Here is a 22,931-nt window from a genome sequence, read left to right on the forward strand (position 1 = left end):
GCTTCCACCAGCCGCCTGCGAACTAAGCTATCTGGCGACGAGGAAAACCTTCCACATCGTCAGTCACCACCGCAATTTGCTCTGTGCCCTGAGTCTACAGTACAGCAATGTAGACTCCCTTCATCTGGCAGTACTTGCTCTCTCGCTCCCATGTTTTGATGCGACCCCGGACTCCATACTCATTCCAGTCATCCGCTTCCATGCTCAGGCGAATATTGCGGTCTGGGTGTACATCAATGTGCGAGAATGCTAAGAACATGTTTTGCGGTTTACGGCACATGACTTTGCTGAAGTCAAACCAGCCTTCGTCACGATCGGTCCAGTTATGGTGGAACGGGAATTCATAGACTCCCGAGCGAATGCTAGAGTCGTCTGCCTCGTGGGCTACCCATGTCGCCCCTATGTCATACACCACGGAGTCTGAGTGGCATCTCACAGTCAGTCACATGAAGCAAGAAAGAGAAAGGAGAAAACCTGCCGTGCCATGTGTTTAAGTGAATCTTGAAGCCCTCGTCGGTGACTTCGTCAGCGTAGACGCCGATACGAATGTATCTGCCCTTCATCGTATCGAAACGGCTGATGAAAGCCACAACTCGCGGGTTCCTCATCGGTCTCGCAAACTTGACCCATTTCGACACCGGGACGCCGGGGCTACGGTCATTCGGATCACTCCTGATGTCCGCATAGCTCTCGTAGCCCGTCTGCACCCGGCAGTCGTTGGCGTTGAAGCTGAGCACGTTGCTGCTCGCGTCGATGAGATCCGTGTCCTTCCACGTCTTGATGACAACGTCGTACCCACGACCTGATTGTATATTGTCAAGCTCTGTCGCGATGCGAAAGTTTCCGTTGATTCCCAGGTTCAGCATGGAGAGACCGGCGACGCACTTCGTCGTCTGCGACACCTGGCACCATTGCTTTGCGGGCTTGTCCTCGATGTTCCACCCACCCGACCACCCGCTCACTTCCTTTGCCGTGATCCGGGCGCTGTGGCAGTCCAAACCGCCGTAAAGCCGTTTGAGAAGTGCTATGGAATCGCGATCGAGCTTATTGCCGCCACGGAACTCGTCGACACCTGACGTGCTCAGGGAGGCTGGACGATCGAAGCCCATCACTGAGTGCGAGCTCGTCATGGAAAGGTTGCCTTGATCCTCCTTGACCATAGCAGCGATGGCAGTGCCACAGTATTTCTCAAGCTCGGCATTGTTCCATAACGAGGACCAGTTGGCTTTTGCATGAGGTCTTGAGTATAGTTCTCATTAGCAACGGCAGACAAAAGGTTGCGATAGGAAGGGGGAACTCTTACAACCCCAGTGCATGACCAAACAGATGCAAGGCAACCCGCTCGACATTCTTATGAGTGAAAACGGTCTTGTTCTCTTTCCAACCACCGAGACATATGTTCATCGTCGGCTCGTCCTGGCTGTACCGGGCGGCATAGGACCCCAGGGCACTCCAATCGGGCTCGTTGTTGTCAACCGACACGCGGATATCGGCTTCCCCAGACTCGACCCATGTCACCTTCAGTTCAGTGTCAATGGTTTTGAGCCACTGTTGCGAGGCATCTATGATGATCTTCTCGATCTTCTTAAACGTCTTGTGTCCTGGGAGAAACTTGACGAGGATCTCCTTGTCTCCCGGCCAGGCGAAGTTGTCAAAGGTTTCGATCTGGTCGTACTGCCAGTTCTTGTACCCGCAGAACGAGCCGTTCCGGGGCCCAGGGGCGCAGAAAAGGAGGGGGGCCTTGTTTGTCAAGGCTGAGGAAGAGCCAGCAGTCATCAGTGTTGTCGCCATGATGTAAAGTTTTCGAGAGTTGGAAGTTTCGTAGGAACAGGCCTGTTGCTACTACAAGACGTCTGCGTCTCGAATTTGGGTTATAACAGCACCGCATAATATCCCAACCTGCCCGTTTTTCATCTTGGCTGGTCGTTGAAAACACCGCCCGTTGCTGATCGCCTAACTAGTAGTCGAAACGTATTTACCGAGACACAACGTGAGAGCAAACCCGAACTTGAATGTGAGGCTGAGTCTAGTCCAGCCCCTAGACTTCAAGTCTAGATAACCCCGCATTATCTAGTATCCGTGATTGGCTTCAATGAAGGCTAGATCACATGGAAGAAGCCAGCCATGCATCCAAAGCTGATAGAAACGGCAGTGATGTGTTAGTCAGTGTTCCAGGGGCAGGAATGGGTCTCGCGCCACATCAATAGTCTCATAGCAAGTATGTGGAGAGTAAAGCTAGCTCATCTACTTTTTGACCACGCGGCTGAACATCCAAGCTTCACCTCTCTTTCAGCCTCGACGATCATGTTCACTTGGTCTACCAGGCGTGCCAGCCATGACGGATGCCAAGCCCATCTGGATTTGCTGCGGTGATAGTACTGTGCACCAGCCATTCAGCAGATTTAGCCGAAGGTCAGTCATCTCATTGCCTGAATTGTGTTTGACGAGAAGTATCTCAATCACTAGTGCGTGATGTCTGGATGTTGATGACACGTAAGGTTACAATTCAACAAGTAACACAAACCGGTGTTTGTGTTGATTCGATTCGTTTGATGACTGATATCCGTGAAAACATATCAGAAAAGAGTTTCATATGTCCTCAAAATGACAGAAAAGTCGAGCACAAATACACAAGTGCTCCAGACGTCACTGATCAACTGGGGCTGAGACCTGGGCCCGAATTGGTATGTGCCACTGCATGATATTTATGTGGAAGCTTAAGCATGGCGGGCTTGGCGAGGAACGCAGACCTGCCAAAACGTGCCTTCCTTTCACACAAACTTCTGCCATCTGATTTTATGACTTCATTCTCCGAAAGCTGGCAGGTTCATCTAAGCTAATGGCAAAGTCTATCAGATACTAGCTCTGGTCCGTTGCACTTCGCCTCCGCAGTTCTTTTGATCGTCAACCGTTGCCATGCGACATCATTTTCGAATTAGTTCACTTCCATGTGCTGGTGGAAAGTCGTGGTCGGAAGGTGAAAATAAGAACAGCTCACGCAGGCTGGAGATGATGTCTGGGCAGATCCATCCACATCCACATCTGATGCTTCTGAATTGTTGCATCATCACAATCATCACCTCCCTTACCGAAACCCAGCAAACATGACGCTTCATGACATTCTTTCTCCTAACCGGAAGATCTATGAGTCGCGTACAGCGAGCTCGTATCTTTCGAGCAGGTTGATCACCCACAATGGAGTCACCGTTGCCATCGCCCTCGGAAGAAGAGAGGACCGCTCTCTCTTTTTCGACTACTCAGTTCTCGACATGAACGCGGCGGACGCAGATCCCGCATCAAAGGCCAAAAACAAGGCCGATCTGTCAGACCAGCTCGATTCTCAGTGCTGGCTTGAACAGGCGAAGCCGCTATCGTTTCCTTCCGAGGTTCGCGTAGCCAGCGAAGAGGCTGTCCCGGTTTACGAGATTCCCGGGGTCGACCGCACCAACTCACGTGTGAGCGTCGACCAGCCGGAGAAGAGATGCCCGTGGAAGTCAACCACAGTGAACCTTATGGACAGAGACGTTACTCACTTTGAGGTCCTCTCCAACGGCAGGTACATATATCTCTTCCGTCAGGGGCAGGCGGCATCGTCCGCGTGGGCCAACAGCTTTATGACCGCTGACGGCGATGGCGTCCCTCCGGTTGATGGCAACCTTCTTTGCGATCGGTTCTCGCTCGTCGGCACCAATCTGAGCCCGGCTCTGGAGGCCCGTTACCGTCGCAGTCGTCAAAAACGTATTCCGCTAAACGACCAGGACACTCTGGGCATTCGGGACATCAATGACAAGACCTTCTACGAGCCCACGTACTCTCTAAAGTTCATACGAAATCTCGTTGGTGGACGCTTTTGCGTCTTGAGGGCACCGACCATGACGAACGACATCTATCGCTGGATGTTCTTCGCCTACTCCAGCTGCTCGCGTCAGATTGAATACACCTCAACTGATGTGACGAGCGATGGTCTATTCGACCTTCATGGCCAGGTCTACTACACATGCGATAAGACTCACCTTCCGACATTTACCAACGCACCGGGTTCGTGTGTTGCTCTGACGGAGGCCGGCACTGTTTGCGGCAAGCCCAAGATTCCTATCGTACCGAAGTGTCCCAAATCGACGCGGTCTTTGCAGACGGCGTCCGATGTCTCGCTCAGGCTTCAGCAACCGATCAACTTCTCCGACGCCAAGTTCGAGGCTGGCTTCACGCTGGAGGCCTGGATACGTCCCAAGGCTTTCTGGGATCCGAACGCTGGTCAGTCTTCCACCAAGAACGATTCCGCCAAGAAGGACGAGGTGAAGAAGGACGAAGGAAAAAAAGACGAGGGGAAGAAAGCCACAGAGCCTTCGATTTCACTGCCTCCTTCAGGATCCCTGTTCTGCATTTTCTCTCCATCTCAAGGAAGTGGGATGGCAGTATACCTCAATGACAAACTTAAGCTTGTCCTCAGCCAATCCGGCAGTTCAGAAGTGCTGGCGACATCTGACGCTGCGCTGAAAGCCAACGCCTGGAACCATGTTGCGATTACGTACAGAGGAACCGATTCTCGCAATTACACGCTTGTTGTAGACGGCGAGACAGCGGAGACTTCTGGAACACAAAAGCCATCCGACATGTACACTCTGCCTCAGTCCTCCCTTCCTGGGACTCTGGCTGGCCTCGACTCCGAGGAGGGCAAGCCTGGGAGTTCTTTCATTGGTGCCATTGACGAAGTCCGACTCTGGAGCCAACCCTTCCACCCCGGCACCATCAGATCGAGGATGCACACTCGTGCTACCGGAATAGAGCCGTTCCTAGAAGCCTGTTGGCACTTCGACGAGGGGGCCGGGGGTCTCGTTTTCGACTGTACCTCTAAGAACCACACGATCAACGTCACTCAAGCTGACGGGTCAGAACCGAGGCCGAACCTGTGGGAGGCTGCTGCTGCACCCCTGATAGAAGGTCGAGGCCTTACTCGCAGACAGTTTCGCCTCCCCACAGGTGTCACTGTCTGTGGCGGTATCGGAACCACCATCTATAACGAGCAAGTCACCATGTCTGAGGCCAAGCCTGAGGATCCGGAAACGAAGCCAAAGGCGGAGCCACCCAAGCAGATGAAACGCGGTGCTCGCGTGTTGCTGTGCTTCGTGGCCAAGACCTCTGAGCGCCAACAGAGGCTTGCAGTTCTCGATTTTGGATTGCTTTCCAACGGCCTTCTTTGTGATACTCCCGTATCACTGCCTCTTCCCGTTATAAGGCTCTCTCCAAGTGCGCGAGCTTCAACAGAACTCGTCTACGTCGACGCTCAGGGAGTGGAAGTGTTCGGCGGGCTTCTATTAGAAGACAAGGTGCGGTGTAGCTCTGAAGCACCCTGCGCTTTCGAGTCCGCCACAGGGACAGTTACTGTCTTCTTTCAGAGCGAGGACAAGCTTTTCTCAGCTCTCTATTACGATATCTCGCGCTCCGTCGTCGTGGCTTCCACCTCCGCCCTCGTGGGGCATGACGGTCTCCTGGCGAGGAGCAAGTTGCGTAAAGCGAAGACCCTTACGATTAAGACGGATATTAGCTCAAACGCACCCAAGAGCTTGGCTATAAACCTTATCTTGACAGCCAACATGGCTGATGGATCGAAGGTGGTTGAGACGTGGAAAAGTGAGTCAACTAATACTCTTGTCATACGCCGTGTTTACTAACCAGGCGACCCCATGGGAATAGATGTGCCATCTCAATTCAGCAAACTCCTTCCTTTGATCAACGGGACGAGACTTAAGGACAACAAGAACAAAACTTCTCTTGGGACGGCCGAGGCCAATTCACTGGTGAGATCCCGAGACTGAAGCTATCGTTTAGCTACGAGATGTGTGCAGACTGCTAATCGCACAGGCACAGGATACCAGAAGCACGTTTCTCGACATATCTTGCTGTATCATCAAGCTGGTTCAACCACTTGAGATATCCATTCCAGCTGGATCTCGAATCATGATAGAAGCTAGTCGCCGATATCTCGTTCTGCGAGACGGAAAGCTTGGGGATGTGACCCTTACTGCATCTCCGTATATGGCCCCTACTCTTGAAACGAAGCTGGAAAGTCTAGTCGTCTGCATATTGGAGTATGATTTCGATGTGTCCGTCAGCTGCCAAGGCAAAGCTGCCGGGGACTTCGCTTCGGGATCGACCTTGGTCGAGTTGATACCGGGTGCCGATACGAGCCAACTTGACGGGTGCTTCGAGGCCCCTGTCGAAAGTTCCATCACCGGAGATGGGAAGAGCCCCTACTTTTCCTCGTCGCCGGGATCTACTGCGTTGAAGCTCGGAGGCGACGACGTCTTGACGATGCTCAGCAACCCCTCCAAGACTGCCCCGTGTTCTGGAATGACCTTTGAGAGCTGGATCAAGGTAGAAGAAGCCGCTCGGAACTCCATCGCTATTGCGTATAAGTCCACGCATTTACCGCGGACCGAAGGAGGCCCCGAAGAACATCAAAAACTTGTCCTCGGTGTGCCTGCTGTTACCGACCAGCTCACCCTCGTGGGCAACATCAACGGCTGCAAATTCTCCCTCAGTCCACATGCCGAGCTAGAGTGGGACACATGGGCTCATATGGCATGCTCGGTGCGTCATACTTTTGCTCTGAAGCTCACAGGGACAGAGTACGTGGATTTGGGCGATGCTCAAGAATTCAATGTGTCGGATTTCACGCTTGCCTTCACGTTGAAGCTCGACAAGATTGGCCCAGAGGAGCAGATCCTCTTTTCCAAGGCGGACTCCGCAACCGACAAGAAGACACCTTTATGCCTTAAGGTCACTTCGGAAGGTCGGCTTCGATTGGAGTACCTGGCCGAGGATGAGAATGGGGGCACGTGGTCGGAGACTTCCTTCGAATCGCGTTCTGGGACTCTCCAGGCTGGAGTCGCCTATAAGATATTTGTCTCGCGAAAACTAGACTATGCGAACAAGCCGGACCCATCTTCAAAAAAGGTGACGAACACGCCGTCAGTAAGCAAGTCGAACGAATCAAAAGGAAAAGCGACGGATTCAAGCGAGTACAAAGCACTCAGACCGTGCCAACTTGTCACGATGCGTGTTTGGGACGCCGATGGAGGATTGCCTATCAAAGAGACACCACGAACAGTTGCGGAGATCACCAAGACAGTAAACGGTTGGGAGGGCAAGATCCCATTCTTGGATTTAAACCCCGAAATACATGGCCAAGCCCAGAGCAACGATTCGCCCCTGTATTTCGGCGGTGCTCCTTGGGCTGGAGGAAAGGGACTCTGCGGCTCGATCGGCTCGATATTGCTCTACTCCGCCGCCACTGCCGTAGCAGACGTTGCCACAAGCTTGTGCTCAACGTCGGCATCCGAAAGGTCACTTCTCGGATGGTGGTCATTCCGCAATGTCAGCGGCTCCTCCATCGTTGATGAGCTCGGCCGCAATCACGGCAAGCTCAAGGGACAAGCGGCATGGGTACCGTCGCCGTTTGAAGCAGACAACCAACTCCGCATTTTTGTGAACGGCGTACCGGTTGACGTAAATCGTTCAGGTCAAGTGCCAGACTTGCTGAAAGATGAACCAGTGGGCACTCATCAGCTGACACTGGGCAACATCATGCTCGGTGACGACACAACACGATACCTCGGCGAAGCCAACAACTTCCGCGGGAAGCTTGACGAGCTACGAATATGGTCGACACCACGGACCAGAGAGAACATCTGCGACTCGATGCACACGCGCTTGCCCAATGTTCCATCTGATATGGCGGTTTACTTATCGTTCGATAACCAGGACTCAGTCATTCGGCTTCCAGGTGTCTCGGAGAGCGGCGAGTCAGCAATCCTCATAGATGATTCCATCAACTGCTGGCATCTGACGGCACTCCACGGAGGTTCTCCCAAGAAGGTCCCTTCCAGTGCTCCCATCGGATATGACGCGCCATGCGTAACACACGTCTTGAGCTCTGCAGTCCAGGCTCACGGGGGCGAACCCCTATTGATTAAAAGCCGTCCTTCCGTTTCTGAGTATGGGGACATGCAGATTGGTGCCAGTGGATCTATGGAAGGCAGCTACAAACGAGCTTACACCTATATCAACGAAGGCGACTGGTCTCTTGTCACTGGCTTCCGCCTTGGCTCACTTCTCACGGAATGGGTCAGTCAAGTTCAAACAGCGCCCACGCTCATCGGCTATATCGAAGGTGCGCCGCCACTTCCTGCCGACAGCTTTACAGACCCAAACAAGAGCCCCTCCACCTCCGTTCGATTTTCTCAAGCCAAGCGCTGCACGTACTCCTACAGTTCGGGCTCCGATAGTGGCCAAGGTGTAGAAACAACCGCCACATATGGCGGGGGATTGGAATGGAAGGTCAGTGTTGGCGTGGGCGTCCAGACGAGCGCCGGCAAGGCCGAAACCGATGACAGTCTCAAGCGATCCATCAACATCTCCAACAGTAACGTCCGAAACGAGGTCTCGACATCCACAACCAACGCCAACATGGAAATGCGAGTTGAGCTCACCGGAGCCTGGGACACCGACCCAAAACAACCCAGCAGCAAGATATTCGCGGCCGCTAATACAGGCCTGGCTCTCGTTGAAAGCGAAGTAGCCGACGTCTTCGCGCTCCGTCTGCAAACTCGCGCGCCCATGGCACCCCTCGTTGCATACCAGATACGACCCAACCCGGACATCCCCAAAGACCGCAATCTTGTTTCCTTCGAGTTGAACAAAATGTACACCAAGCAAGGCTGCCTTGATGGGCGGCGCGGCCTCGGAAATGATGTCGACTACCCTTCCACGTCAACTAGCGCGCCTAAGGACGCTTCTTACTTCAAGCCCGCCGAAGCCTACGCTCTCAAAGACCGAATCCGGCGTGCGGAGGAGCAGCGTGACGGCGAGTACGAGCGCTACAATCTGGAATACACAGACCTCATCAAGCACAATCTATTCGGTCGATCGCTGCCCCGGCGAGTATCCCGGAGCATTTGCAATTCGTATGTGTGGACCGCCGATGGTGGAACGTACCAAGAAACCAACTCTACACTGGACATGGTGCGAAGCGAGGTAGGCGTCAGTCTTGACGCACTCAAGAGCGACGGCGTGGAACTATCTGAGAAGATAACGGCTGGCGTGGCTATGCAATACGGCGGCCTGGATGCCATGGCCAGTTTGCACTACAACTTCAACATGACGAAGGACAAAGAAGCGGAGGAGGGGTTCGAGCTGAAGGCGGACCTCCCGCCAGCCGTAGACCTTCGGGTTCGCGATGAAAACACCAAAATAGTCTCCAAGACTCCCGGCGCGGTGGACTGCTACCGCTGGATGAGTTTCTGGCTTGAGCCCAGCGTTGAGGCGACGGACGTTTTCTTCAAACAGGTCCTCAATCCTGTATGGCTCGAAGGGTCTCCTGAGCCTAACGCAGCGCTTCTCCGGTCTCTTCGCGAGAATCTTTCCACGAAGACCGGCGACACCCGCACCAAGGCCTGGCGGGTGCTGCACCGCTGCACGTACCTCAGTCGTGTTCCAGAGCCCATCAAGAGCCGGCCCGCCGAGACCGCGCCTGCGGAGGAAGCGCCGAAGAAGTCGTCTATGCTCGCGGATTTGTCGTGTAACTGGATGGTACTTCAAAGGCTTGAGCCGTGGGCGCGAGGGGTACAGACGCGGGCGGAACTCAAGTCGGAGGTACATCCGCATGTCGTCAAGATGTATCCTGCCCTGGTGGCGCGGCCGGGCTTTTATGCGCAGCTTTTGAATCTTTTGGCGGACTATGTAGGCATCTCTTGATGCTTCGTTGTATAGTCTTTTAGATGGTAGGGTGGTTTCTTGGTGTGTTTGTGAAGTAGTGTTTGAAAATTGAAACACAGCAGTGAGAAGGGTCGTATAAACGCAATAGTACAAGATCAATGGTAGCTTTTCAGACACCGCGAAAACCCTGTATCAGTTGCAGCCTAATTCGACCTGTCACTTGAGGCCTACCTGGCGACGTGTGCTTGGGCACGTGTTAATGTGAGAGGAGGAACGCTGTGTTGGCTACTCGGAACTCAGGCAACAAATTTCAGCGGAGAATTCGTCAGAGTGTCCGTCCAGAGAATTGTGTCTGGTGATATTAAGAATGTATCCTTGACGGCCAGTCATGTCGAGTAATTGCGCAAGGCAGGCCAGCAATATGAAAAACCCGATCTCTCGTGCGCATGTGGTTGATGAATAGTTCGTAGACCACAGAGATTAAAAGGGAAGACCGAGTATTCACGAGATTCTTGGACTTGGTTTCCAAAGAAGGCGCAGTTATCTGGGATACCATGCGATTGCGAGTGGCCCGTAGTGTGGTCTTGAACAAGAACACATCTTTCTGCCGTCTTTCGTATGCGCTGATATTAAGCAGCAGAAGACGCATTTTGACTGATCAAATGCTGCTATTACTACGATTCAAAATATGAACGGGAGTCAATGCCGTGTTTTATGGATTGAAGACAGGCTTACCTGCCGTCGAGGACCTCTTCTCGCTTGGCAAGGAGCCAAGAAAGGTTTTGGAGCACTTGGCATACTTGCATATTCGATAAAGATATTGTTCAAGGCACCTTCAGTCACTGAAATAGTGAAAATTTTACGGCTTTCTCGGCCATGACTGAATAAATGATTCGATAGTCTCGAGAAAACACTGGGCTAAACTTTGTATTCTAGGTTGATAAGGAAGGGCAGCACCATCTGCGGCTTCATACATATGCGGCATCTTCGAGGTTACACTGACTGCCAACCATACTGCATGAGCTTTGAAAGAGACATACAGGTCTCATGCAGTCATGCTGGGAATCACTTCCTGTTTAGCACAACTATGACGAGGATTGGGGTTGGCGCATATTCAATGTGCATTCTTTTTCATTGTGACCATTCCAATATTAAGTGTAACTCATCCTTACACGCACTCATCAGGTTTCCTCCACCCAACTTCACAGCCTGTTCTACTCCTTCATCTGAGATCTCAACACCATGTCTGTAAATTCTACAAGCTCGAAGATCGTGGCCGAGCACTTGAGCTCAATCCAAGGCAGAGCCGACATCAACCCGTCGTTGTTGCTTTCCGCGTTCATTGCGACAACGGCAACGTATCTTCTCTGGAACTTGTACTCGTACTATGCGTCCCCGCTTAGGAAGTTTCCAGGGCCTTTTCTCGCAGGTGGGTTTATAGAACCATCCCCATGTGCCTGTCTTGTCACGCAGCATGGGACCGACCGGGCCTCGTTTCTCCATTTGTCTCCTTTCAGCTTGAGTCTTGGTGGAAGAATTGATTTCTGACCTACCTGTAGGATGGACGAGACTGTGGTATCTGTATCAAGCCAGGTCAGGTACTTCACACCTCACGTTAGATCGACTCCATAAGAAGTATGGACCGATCGTCCGGATTTCTCCCAAGATTCTTGATATCAACTTCCCGGAATTAATCCCCACAATCTACGATCGAAAAGGAGACTGGCAGAAGGTATAAAGGCTTTCTTTCAGTTGAGACTCCACCGTTAGTTGGCTGACTCGATGTCGACAGACTGAGTTCTACCACAGCAGCAGCGCCTTCGTGAACGGGCAGATCGTCTACAATCTCTTCAGCCAGACGAATCGTGAGAAACACAAGAAACTGAGACAGCCGATTGAGAAGTATTACTCCCCATCTAGCGTCGTGTCTTTGGAACGGAACATCGACAATGTCATCGAAATGCTCTGTCGTCAGCTTGAGACAAGGTTCATGGAGGGTCCAAATTCTGAGGAAGCGGTCGTCGATCTGGGTAAATATGTGTTGTATTGTAGGCAGCCATCCTCGGCCCGCAACCCGGGCCCTTCATCTTGCTAACATTCTTTACAGACGCTTGGGATCTTATCGGCTCTGTCACCTTTTCGCAGCCCTTCGGATACCTTGACACGGGGTACGACTTTGACAATACACTCGCCAATGCCGAGAAGGCTTTGGATTACTTCGTCACGGTCGGCGCCGCACCGTTCCTAGACCGTCTTCTGGACAAAAACCCCCTTTTCCGCATCGGCCCGCCGGGTTTCAACAACATCACTGGTGTCACGGTCGGGCATTTCCACGAAAGACTGGAAGGGGCCCACGGCGATCTTTATGACCCCAACCACCCGGACTTCCTAGATAAGTTTCTTGAGGCCCAAAAGTCCGACCCGGAGGGCGTCGACGACGTCCAGATTATCTCCTGGCTCATGGTCAACATGGTCGCTGGCGCAGACACGACTGCGATCGCGATCCGGAGCTCGCTCTACTTCTCCCTGAAAGACCCCCGCGTGTGGCGGAGGTTGACGGACGAGGTTCTCCAGCGCAACTTCGATATCACACCACCAGCTTACAAGGACGCGATCGCTCTGCCATACCTCGATGCGGTTGTCCGCGAGGCTCTTCGTGTGTTGCCTGGTGTCAGCATGACGATGGAGCGTTACGTGCCGTCCGGCGGCATAACGCTTCCTTCGGGTGACTACGTCCCTGAGGGTTACGTCGTGGGGATGAATCCCTACATTACGAATCGCATTCCTGCCGTTTACGGTCAGGACGCTGATGAGTTTCGTCCTGAAAGGTGGCTGCGCGATGAGCAGGCTGGAGAGACCGAAGAGGAATATGGAGTGCGACTGAAGATTATGAAGGCCTACGATCTCACTTTCGGTGGCGGACGCCGTAGCTGTATCGGCAAGCACATGGCGTTGACTCAGGTGTACAAAGTTCTCCCTACGTTGATCTCTCGCTATGAGATTGAGTTGGTCGACAAAGATGCGAATTGGAAGGTCACGAACAGTTGGTTCCCTCGCCAGGAAGGCCTGAGGGTGAACATCAGGAGACGACTTTGAAGCATGATAAAAGCCGTGTTTATGTAACCAAATATTCGCGTTTCCTGTTTGTAACATAGTGATTTTCAGTTAATTTGACAAACATGTTGACTGTTGGTAGCGTGTAATGGGAAGCGATATCGCCAAGGATCTGAACCAAAGCCGCCTTCTCATTCCTTTGAAGATAGTCATCTAGGAGGTAGGGTGCATAAATTTTTCAAGTATATAAGAAATAAGGGGATTAGATTACTTGCACTCGTTCAGATAATCCGGGGTCTTCGTAAATAAGTTCCCCAACTTCTCAGTGGGCATGGAAGAGACGTATCTGCCAAATCGAGGCCGGATAAGTGAGGTCCTATTGATTTCGGAGTCATGAGATACTTGTTTCTTTTCTTCGGTTCTGAATGTTTGTCGTCGCCGGCGTCTTTCGGCTTCGTGGGTTTATCGGCTTGGCCAGGGGTTGATCTAAGTCGCGCCAAGTCGAACGTGAGCTATCGCTTCGATTCGGACTTTCTTTCAAATTATAACAGGAAGAGGTAGAACTCTAGGAGATAACGAACAAGACAGGGAAAATTGAGATGGAGGGAAAGCTGGGGATGGTTGAACGGGAGCTTTTTAAGGACTTGATGCGTGATATGAGCATCCATGCTCTGAAATGAAACATGATTATGTCGAAGGATTAGGAACGACGTAGCCATACGAAAGCTCTTGGCTCGTTAGTACTTGAAAATCGAACTGTCAGTACCAGGGAGACTCTTCCCAGCGTTTTAAAGGGGTTGCTTCTCATATACAAACCTTGAAATCGTGACTGGGACGCTGCTATCGCAGACATTGATCTTGGGAAGAGAAAAACGCAATCAAGCCAAGGAGGACCAAGAAATTCACTAAGAAAATGACGAACTCAATGGCGATGAACTCAATCGGATGCGGTCATGGATAGTTGACGACGGATTGGGCCCTGAACCTTGGTAATAAGCCAAGGACGGGGAAGACAGTGAGCAAAGACGATATACTTCCGCATCTTGATCGCAGTGCCACTCGGTGTCACTCAGTTTCGAAACCTCTAGACGGCCATGTTCATCGGTTTGATCAGACATATGGAATTAAGAAGTGTTTATTTGCAGCCGGCATTGCCTGTCAAGTCACCAGAATCGACTCAGCCCATAGAATCGACCCAGCCCAGTGAGGTTATATAAGCTTGTGATTCAGGTCATATTAAAGCATCAACGGACTTGGAAACGGGACCCCATTTTCAGAGACGCATCTGAGCAAGACACCTCCGTCAGGATGGCTCTGACCCTAACCATAAAAGACTCGAGGCTCTGGAGCCCTCCATAGCTTTGTCCACCGTAGTACCCCCAGAGTCCCACCCGCAATGAGCCGAGAACAAGTCACTGGCTACATCCGCGGCAACACGCCGGAGCTTGACATCGAAAAGCACGTCCGTCATCCCAGTGGAAGCCGCGAGAACGTCGTATTCAGAAAGATACACCAGGGGAAACAAGGAGCGAGGGCGGAGACAAGTTGGGAATGATGGCGTCATGGTCAAATTTTGAATTCATACTTATGTACACTTCCCAATTCCCTTCAGAACAAGCCTGTCTATGGCGATGAAACTTTAAAAGGGTACAGTCGCTAACAGACACCTGCCTGCTGTGCCTCATTCTCCAGCCAGAGAGAGCTTTTATGCCCAGATCCATCTCCGGCAACCCAGGTGTTGTAGAAGCACATACCAAGATCCCCTTAACCAAATCAAAAGCGTGCGCGTGGGCGGGGATGTCAAGGCGCCTCAGACGATGACGACGAAGGGCTTCTACCAAAGACAAAGAGATTCCGCCGTCGTCCTGAGCTATAAGAATCAGCCGTGATACAGATATCAGCTAACGCTTTCTCATGATCCTTCAACTCAATGATCATAGTCGACGTCTTATCTTCATGGTGGGTGTCCACGACACACCGTCACTGGGCTGTACAAGATAGGCTGCAAGCAGGGCACTTACCTCCTGTGACGGCCATGTCTTCGTCAGTTATATTGAATACCCGAGAGACGACGGAGGAAGAGGGCGCCGGTGATGCACAAGCGTTGAACTTGCGGAGACGCCGTGCTATAGCCACATGCAGAAACTCTGGAAGTCCACGCAGTAATCTTGCAGCCTCTTTGGTCCCCTAGCGAGCAGTGCTAAGTTCATGGAGAACACAATGCCTGGAGCCAGTTGTGAGAGTGAGGGCTCCTGTCTTTGATATCCGAACGACAAGACTATTGAATACGTCTCACTTGAGCTCCCGATCAGCCATTGCATTTCGTATAAATGAACTCTGTTGAACTTGTTGTCAGCTTCTTCTCACACCAGACAATTTCTCGAGGTGCTGGTGCGAGGTGCTGCTGTCTGCCCAGTTGTCTCAGCATGGTGAGCTCCAAAGATTCAGTCGATGTTTCCATTCAACCCATGTCGGCAACACACGTTCTTTCTCAGTCAATAACGGCTCACGATCCAAGACCAATACTCATCCTTCAACCTTCATCACCTCCGATCGTCCCGTGTATATTCACACAGCTAGTATACATCAACAAGCAGCCCCATAGTCTTCGTCCTTAGTCTTCCCCCTACAACTCCGTAGGACGAACTGATCCGAGGCAGGTCTCATCACGGGGAACTGTTGCACCACTTCAGTATGCCGATGCACCTCCTCAACATCTTGCTGGCTTCGCTTTGGAGAATGAAGCTAAAATGGCTTATATATCCGTGGGATGTATGAACTTTCAATGTGAAGTGCTTTGGGTATTGCGCTTATTTCGTCACCACAGAGAAAGATAAGACATATCCGACTGCCCGACTGGTCTCCTCCTCGTCACGCAAAGCGCCTCGTGATTCTTCAAGAAGGCACGTCTGTGGCTACAACCCTGACGATCCTCGATCCATGCATCTCAGGGGAAGACTGTCACCAAAGGCCTGTGAGCGTGGGGGTCCATTGACTGCAACTCTGTCACAAACTTCGCGACAACATCCAAGAGGCTGAACAACTCATTCTCTCCGTCTCTCCGTTCACAATCTCACTCACCATCCACACCGAGAACCAAAACCCATGGCTCCCCGTCCACAACCATGCTCGAGTGTGGGGGTTCCCCGTGGGCAATCAATCCCCCTTCTTAGTCAGCGACAGCTCATCTCCAAAAAAAAAAAGACAAACGGGTTGAACGGTTTCCACCGGCTCTCTTTGCCCCTCATTCACAAACCTCTCTGTGTCACCTGAAGCTCTCCTCTCTGTCTCTTTTTTTTTTCTTATTACCCCGCAGCGACCAGGGTAGCTTTCCTTCTGACCCTCACCTCTCAGTCTCACTGCTTGCTGATGCAGCTGCTGCGCAACCATACACCACAGCTCCCATCACAATGGATGGCCGATGGCGCTCGCGAACGTGGGGGGCCGTTGTCGCGGGATGAGGAGGATGATGACCGGGGGTTTGGGGCAATTCGGTGACCCGGACTTCTGATGTGAAGTGATAGCTTCCATCCATCCACGGGATAGTATTTGGTTGCGTAATGAATTTCAAGAAAAGGCGCTCCCTTGTCGCAGAAGACGGTCCCCGTGACCGGATTGCCTATTGCTTTTTTTCTTCTCACCTACCTCTCCTCCCACCGGCCTCCATTCCACTTATCTCGTGGTGACGGAATGCTTGGCCCGTCCGTTCTACCTTCCCATAAAGGAACGAGTCAAGACCGGATCCTTTCGAAGAATTGGTTGTCGCCAGAACACCATTGGCCGCGCGTTGACACCTTTTCGGTCGAGGGCCGAGTCAGAAGTCAGCCCTTTCAACATCGAGACCGGTTCTTTCTCAATGTCTCTCTCTGGCAGCTGTCTAAGCCCTTGCTCTGTTTCAGTCGACACACAACACACACACGCACGCACACTCGCATGCCAGCCACTTGCCCGAGAATGGCATCTCAAGAGCTATCGATCATAAGCACCAATATTTTCTCTTCATTTAGTATGGCTAACAGATTGCGCCCGTCCACGTTCGTTAATCCAGGGCCGCTGGACTCCGACCGGACGACGCCGACAGTGTTGAATTGGCGAACAGCTGAATCTTGGAATTCGCCCGCTCCGCTGTACATATAATCCACCTGTAATGAGAACGCCTCATGTGATGCGAATATGCTGATCTTGGCCCTTTTCGAGTTTTTTGACCCTCGTCGAGTTGCTGAAAGAAAAACGGCAGACCTTAAACGTGGGATGTCGTCCAGAAAGAAATGCAACTGCCGTCCACCTCTTTTTGAATGTAAAAAATATGCGGATGATTCCGATGATTTTGTGTCCCCCAAACTCCGTGACCCCTTTTGATGCAATTCGTACCTCTCAAATTAGTACATAGATTATAGGTTATAGGGGAAATTTGTAGCATGTCGACCAACAGAGTTAGAACCTCTGTCTTGGCCTGTCTCCGATTCGTTCTTTTTCGCGCTCCAGTAGAAGTGTCAGTTGACTTCTCGTCCTCGCCAGCGGAACCTCGGGGGTTGCGCTGGGCATGGTCGGCGTGAAGTGAGACGACGAAGAAATTCGTCTAGGAGTCCCTTTAGGCTCGGTTTCCTCGTCGAAAGTGCTCAAGGCTTCCAGTACTCGCTTATCGGGCTCGCCAGGTATCTCAACGTGGCCTACGGCGGCCACTGTTGAGGTTTTGGCTGTGGCAGCCGATATGAGTCCTCGGGCGGAAGGGCAACCAATGCTTGCTTCTCGCGGTCGGTAAGTGTCCGAGTTCGATGCAGTCCTCTCCATCCGCGGAGCTGAGAACACGGAACGTGAAGATGAGAAAGATCCAACCATTCTTGGTGACGAAAGCCCCGGCGATGAAACCGGGACGTGAGTGGGGGTCTTGGGGCCTTCGTGCCTCGTCGTGCTAGTCTCTTGCGTCGGCCGTTCCGTCACTGACTTGTCCAGCGGTGCGGGAGCCCGCGCACGACTCGCCGTTTGCAAAATGACTGGCTCTCTCCGCTCCTCGATGATGGGCGGAGATTTCAACGGGTTCGGCGAGTCGAAATTCGGGCGCTTCGCCGGCCGTTTGCCTAGGGCTTTGGCGCTCGGAGGAGGCTCGATCCCCTCAGAAACAGAAGAGTTCTGGACACCAGCTTCAGCATGAGGGTGAACAACGTTGTAACTTCCAACATGTTTGGTTCCATTTGCAGACCCAACGTCCTTAGCCATAACGTCAGAACCCGTGGAAGATTGCGAGCTCATTCTTCTGGGAAGAACGGGACGCCTTTTGTTAGCTGCCGATGCAACAAAGCGCTTTGTCGGAGTCGACGTCTTCTTCTTGTTCGACTTGACCGGCGAAGGCAATGCCGAGATACGCATTTCCAACCCGCTGTTAGCAGTACTATCGGAAGACGTTCCTTCGCTAGTTTTGAAGTCCTCATCAGCGGATTCGTGCGGCGAAACGAATCGAGCCGTCGGACGGGGTCCAGATTTCGAATCTCCCCTTGACTTCTTCAAGATCGGATGCGGCGGGGGCGGTCGGGACGAAGAAGCCGACAGCTCCTTAATGGCCGACTGTTCAGAGATCAGCCTAACATTCTGGCCTGATTGCTGTGCATTGTACAGTACGTCAGATTCATGCTGACTGTTGAAACGCGGTGTCTGTGGGAAATCAGCAAATGTCAAAGTGGTGTCAAGAGAGATGGACTCACGGCCGGACCCTCCCAACGGTTCGGCGAGCCCTTGAGAGGCACGAAGGTTGGGCCGTAGGAAATGTGTTCCCAGATTTTGGCGAGGGTATCAGCTCTCAGTTTACACCTGTCGCTGCCCATAACCTGCCACCAGAAGTTTTCCAGGCGGCGAGCGGTGGGGTCGACGAGCTTGAGATTTGTCGTGGTGTAAACTGGAGGGGTATATTAGCTCTGGAGAAGGGAGGCAAGGTTGTCTGTCGCTCAGGGCTAAGCTGGTAGTGAAGCTGACTTACGGCGCCACATCCTGATGATGAAATCGGATGGAAGGGGTTGTGAGAGCGATGCTACATCCCCGTAGATGCGCCTGTCATCTTTGACGAAGCCCTTTGGTAAATCCATCTTAAAAGAGAGTGGTTTCTACCGTGACCGGACGGCCGACGGTAGATGCGTCTGAAAACTAACAGAAAGGTGCAGGAGGGCAGATGGACTGCCAGGTGGCACAGGCACAGATAGCCCCGCCGTTGTGGGCAATCTTGAAAAGTGCGTTAAGAATTACCTGAACGGATCAAGGGTGTTCATGGTCGAACTCTCAAGCAAGGAAGGGTAAGTGGGAGTTGATGAGGTTGAAGGCGTGGTGCCGGGGTTGGAGGAGGCGTGAAAAGGGAGCAGCAGATGGCTGCAAGTGAGAGGTAAGCTGCAACCTGGGTTGGTCGGTTTGGCAGTGAGCGAGTGAGCGACTGCGGGCAGATGACAAGGCAGGTGGGTGATTTGTTGGGGGCGGTGATGCAATCGAAATCTAGGGACAGAACGAGAGGAAGTCGGCGGCAGAATTGGAGACGGGCGTGTCGTGGAGGCTCTGTCGACCGTTTTCATGGGATCCGAGATTGGTTGTCGGTATTGGGTGTTGCCGACATGTGGAGGGCGGCACAGGAATGGCGGAGGGATAATAAGGTAGCTTGGGCCGATTGTCGATGGCTGTACTGCGGTACGGCGTGAAGGCGTGGAATGTGCGGGTTGGACCAGTAGGAGGGATGCCGTGGGATGGATACCCGAAACCAAGACTGAGGTGACTGTCAAGGTTGAGATGAGATGGCCGGTGAAAGACGGAAAGTCTACCTCAGTATGGGATATGAGGTTCGGCAATGTCTGAGTGAGGGAGCGAGCGAGCGTGTGGTGAAGTAAGGTATCGAGGTGAGGTCCAAAGGCCGAGGGGAAGGGTAAGGTAGCTGCTGCAAGCTGTGTGTAGAAGACACACAGCTCAGTACCCAAGGTTCGGTTTGCCGAGAGGCTACTTCAGTACTCGTGTAGGTCTAGACTCGGGAGGAAGACCAGAGCAACGTCGACAGGCTCGTGTTGGAGGCGAAATCGGTGATAGGCTGGAAGGCGGCCAAGGGCAGCGTAAACAGCCAAGTGGATGAATCTTTGGTTGTTTTGAAAGGCGGAGGTAAAGTGGGAGGTGAGGTCGCGTGGATTAGGTGCGTGGATGAAGGACGCACGAGAAAAAATTGGAATGTTTAGAAATGGGACCTTGAGGGAGAGAAGAGGAGAGTGGAGGGCAGAAGCTCAGGTTAAGGTAAGAGGCCCAAGGTCAGATACCTTAACATGACTTGAATGCCGTGCCGTGCCGCACTCCGAATGCACTGAGAAGGGGAAGGGGAAGATGGAGAGAGAAAAAAGCTGATCTGGACAGAGACAGACAGACAGCAGGCACGGAGATGGCAACGGGTACAAAAGAAATGGGCCGGGGAAAAGGGACGGGGCCACTCATTTTTTTCGGTCCCTCAGGGCCCTGGACAGTAAGGTACCTCCAGCTACTACTAAGGAGTAAGGTAGGTGAGCGAAGAGAGGTGCCTGAAGGCCAGTGCAGACGCTGAGCCCGATGTCCAGGGCAGTTATTCATATGCTTTAGGTGTGAGCTGCTCTGTGGTAAGGTAAGGTCTTGAATGTAAGGTAGGAGGTACCTGACTTGTACCATATCTAGGAGCATGTGAGGCCATGTCCAGTCTGGCCTGCCCTGAGGCTGGATATCATCAAGACCCGAGATGCTTGCCAAAGTCCAAAGTCCAATCCATTTGAGCCCTTGTGTTCTTTTCCCCTTCCATTCTAATTAAGCCCTCGTGGAGACTCAGGGACCAAATAAGTCTAAGCTTTAGTGGACCGCATCAACATGTCCCGTCAACTCCAGTCCAGTCCATGTCACTGAGCAGGGAGACGGGCAGTTTGCCAGTGCGGAAGCGATACAAAGCCTGGAATGGCCCAAGAGATAGAGCTGAGATCAAGTACGGAGAGATGGTGGTTCGGTGAGTTACCTACCTTAAGGCAATGTAAGGACGGAAGGGCAAAGGGTACCTGCCTCTGTACCTCCATGTCCGCGTCTGCCCCGTGTCCCGTGTCCCGTGTCCCGATTTCCCAGGGCTGACCGACCTCATGTACGGAGTATCCTTGCTGGCTTCCAGGTCCCCTGTTGGGCCCTGAGATGATGTTCTGTCGGCTGCAATGGAAGGATGGAAGGTCCAAGGTCCCATGTTCCATGTCCTAGGTAGGTCCGACATGTCGGGCTTCTTCTTCGGGATTTCCGCCGCGCTCATCTTTTCATTTCACGATCCATATCAACATGGCAGAATGGAAGCCCAATGCAAGGTATCTGGAGAGAGGCTGGCTGTCCAGGTGTCGGGTCACCTTGGCTTATCATTATCAGCACATGCCATCGCGTCGTCTCCAATATCAATAAGCCAATGTGTTAGTCGCCAATGGTCTTCAATTTCTCTGGTGGGTTTGCCGCTCCTTCGCCCCTGCATTGTTCCAGTTTTCTCAACGGACACAGCCCGCCATCTGCACAAGCTCTTGTCCAGGTCCTCGTCGAACCCGAAGCAACTGCCAGGAGCAAACCGTGAACTTCAACACGTAAGGGAAGACAATCGGCAATGTACAAAGTACCACCGTCGTACCTTGCCTGCCTCAGTTGTGGATTGGGCTGTGCTGTCCGTCCTCACCACTTGCCCACACTCACACCGTCCCCGAGATGGAAGCTACCTGACGTTAGCCTCCCCGACATGTCTTAAGATAGGCATTTAGCCCGTGTAGTTTGCAGCTTACAGCTTATCTCATCACCCTCTATTCATCTGTTCTGCATGTGCTCTGCTTCTCCTCGTCTCTTCCCCTCATGCCACCCAACGCCCAAGAGTTTAAGTCGACACCATGGAGATCAGACCTCGGTCTACTGAGCTCTAGACCACCGCATCTGTTTCTCCTGCAGGCACGCAACTCCCATCATCCTCGGGTCTGCCATGTTTTTACCACTAGCACACCCGTTGTCATGAGACCTACTCCAGGTTTCTCAGAGACGAACCGGACCTGACATTCCCCTGCCGATACTATCAAGGGACCAGACAAACGGACATGACGGCACCCAGCAACATCGGAACAACACGCTGCTACGGTACTTCGCGAATGCAAACAGGCAGTGACGACCCCTTTTCATGACAAGGCACGCTCACAACGCGTTGTTCGCGATGCACAACATCGTCACAACGCCTTCAAAAGCAATACCGCCGCCGCTGCAGCCACCGCTACCACGCCAATGCCTGCTACTCGGGCTGCTGTACTATGGCAAGCAGTGGCGAGGGATATGAGGCTTGCAGGCGCAGACGTGCCACAACAGCTGCCTCTAACAGTGAGGGCGGCGCTGCAAATGGTAAACAGCGAAAAATAATCCCAGCAGGGATGCGGCCCCCACGTCCCCAGAGAATGGCGTTCTAGAACAAAACTGGTGTCTCTGGTAGCGTTTGTGGTGGTGTTCGCCCCTGGGACTTGGAACCGTCACCCATCCATCGGCCACACCCAAATCCTCCATCCTGGCTTATTTCGACCGCTGCCACGCTGTTTTACCGACTTTTTCGATTGATTGGACTAAGACCCGATCGACGCCTTGATAGGAACCGGCCGAATCTCTGTATTCGCGCGGATATCACATGAGCCTTACATGTCAACCAGGCACGGCTCTCCACGGCTCTGCTCTCCTGGTTCCCGTATCCGTACCTTGCCTCGAGAGACGCACAGCCTTCATTCAACTCAGCTTTTCGGCCACCCTTGCATCCCGAAGCAAATCCGGGACTGCTTGTTGGGACGATTGCCGGCGCCGTTTCAATATGGTGTGCGTTACGGATATCTACTTGAGAGCCATACCCATGCATCCCCGTCTGCCAGGGAGGCGCCTATGGATACAAGGGACGAATCTCTCCACCAGACGCTACTGCGCCGTTGTCACCCTCATCTCGGCCGCCCGTGGCCCGGTGCCTCTCCTACTGGTCAAATATCGCCATCTCCGTCGCTCAAAGCCAGCCGGGACAATGCGTGCCGGGTTATCATTGGTCAAACGAAACCTACGGTCATATCCTCACCGATCACAACAACCACCGCTCACCGCTTTACCGAGTTCGACTTGAATCAGCAGGCCGGACAGTCAACAAACAGCGGAAGCAG

The 22,931-nt window shown here is 52.6% G+C and overlaps 3 protein-coding genes across 3 annotated transcripts; 1 reads left to right on the forward strand and 2 right to left on the reverse strand.

The window, feature by feature from the left end:
- Positions 1–94: 94 nt before the first annotated feature.
- On the reverse strand, positions 95–1,791 carry CkaCkLH20_02977 (uncharacterized protein; the record flags this gene model as incomplete). Its single annotated transcript, XM_038885696.1, has 3 exons — positions 95–384; positions 437–1,239; positions 1,304–1,791. 3 exons carry the CDS (start codon positions 1,789–1,791, stop codon positions 95–97), a joined length of 1,581 nt encoding a protein of 526 aa, XP_038748895.1.
- A 1,313-nt stretch (positions 1,792–3,104) lies between these two features.
- Positions 3,105–12,813, forward strand: CkaCkLH20_02978 (uncharacterized protein; the record flags this gene model as incomplete). Its single annotated transcript, XM_038885697.1, has 5 exons — positions 3,105–5,631; positions 5,695–5,798; positions 5,863–9,591; positions 11,510–11,747; positions 11,825–12,813. 5 exons carry the CDS (start codon positions 3,105–3,107, stop codon positions 12,811–12,813), a joined length of 7,587 nt encoding a protein of 2,528 aa, XP_038748896.1.
- Positions 12,814–17,205: 4,392 nt separating this feature from the next.
- On the reverse strand, positions 17,206–18,848 carry CkaCkLH20_02979 (uncharacterized protein; the record flags this gene model as incomplete). Its single annotated transcript, XM_038885698.1, has 3 exons — positions 17,206–18,420; positions 18,471–18,661; positions 18,743–18,848. 3 exons carry the CDS (start codon positions 18,846–18,848, stop codon positions 17,206–17,208), a joined length of 1,512 nt encoding a protein of 503 aa, XP_038748897.1.
- Between the last annotated feature and the right edge of the window lie 4,083 nt (positions 18,849–22,931).

The sequence above is a fragment of the Colletotrichum karsti genome (assembly GCF_011947395.1).
Source record: "Colletotrichum karsti strain CkLH20 chromosome Unknown Scaffold7, whole genome shotgun sequence".
NCBI classification, from domain to species: Eukaryota; Fungi; Ascomycota; class Sordariomycetes; order Glomerellales; family Glomerellaceae; genus Colletotrichum; species Colletotrichum karsti.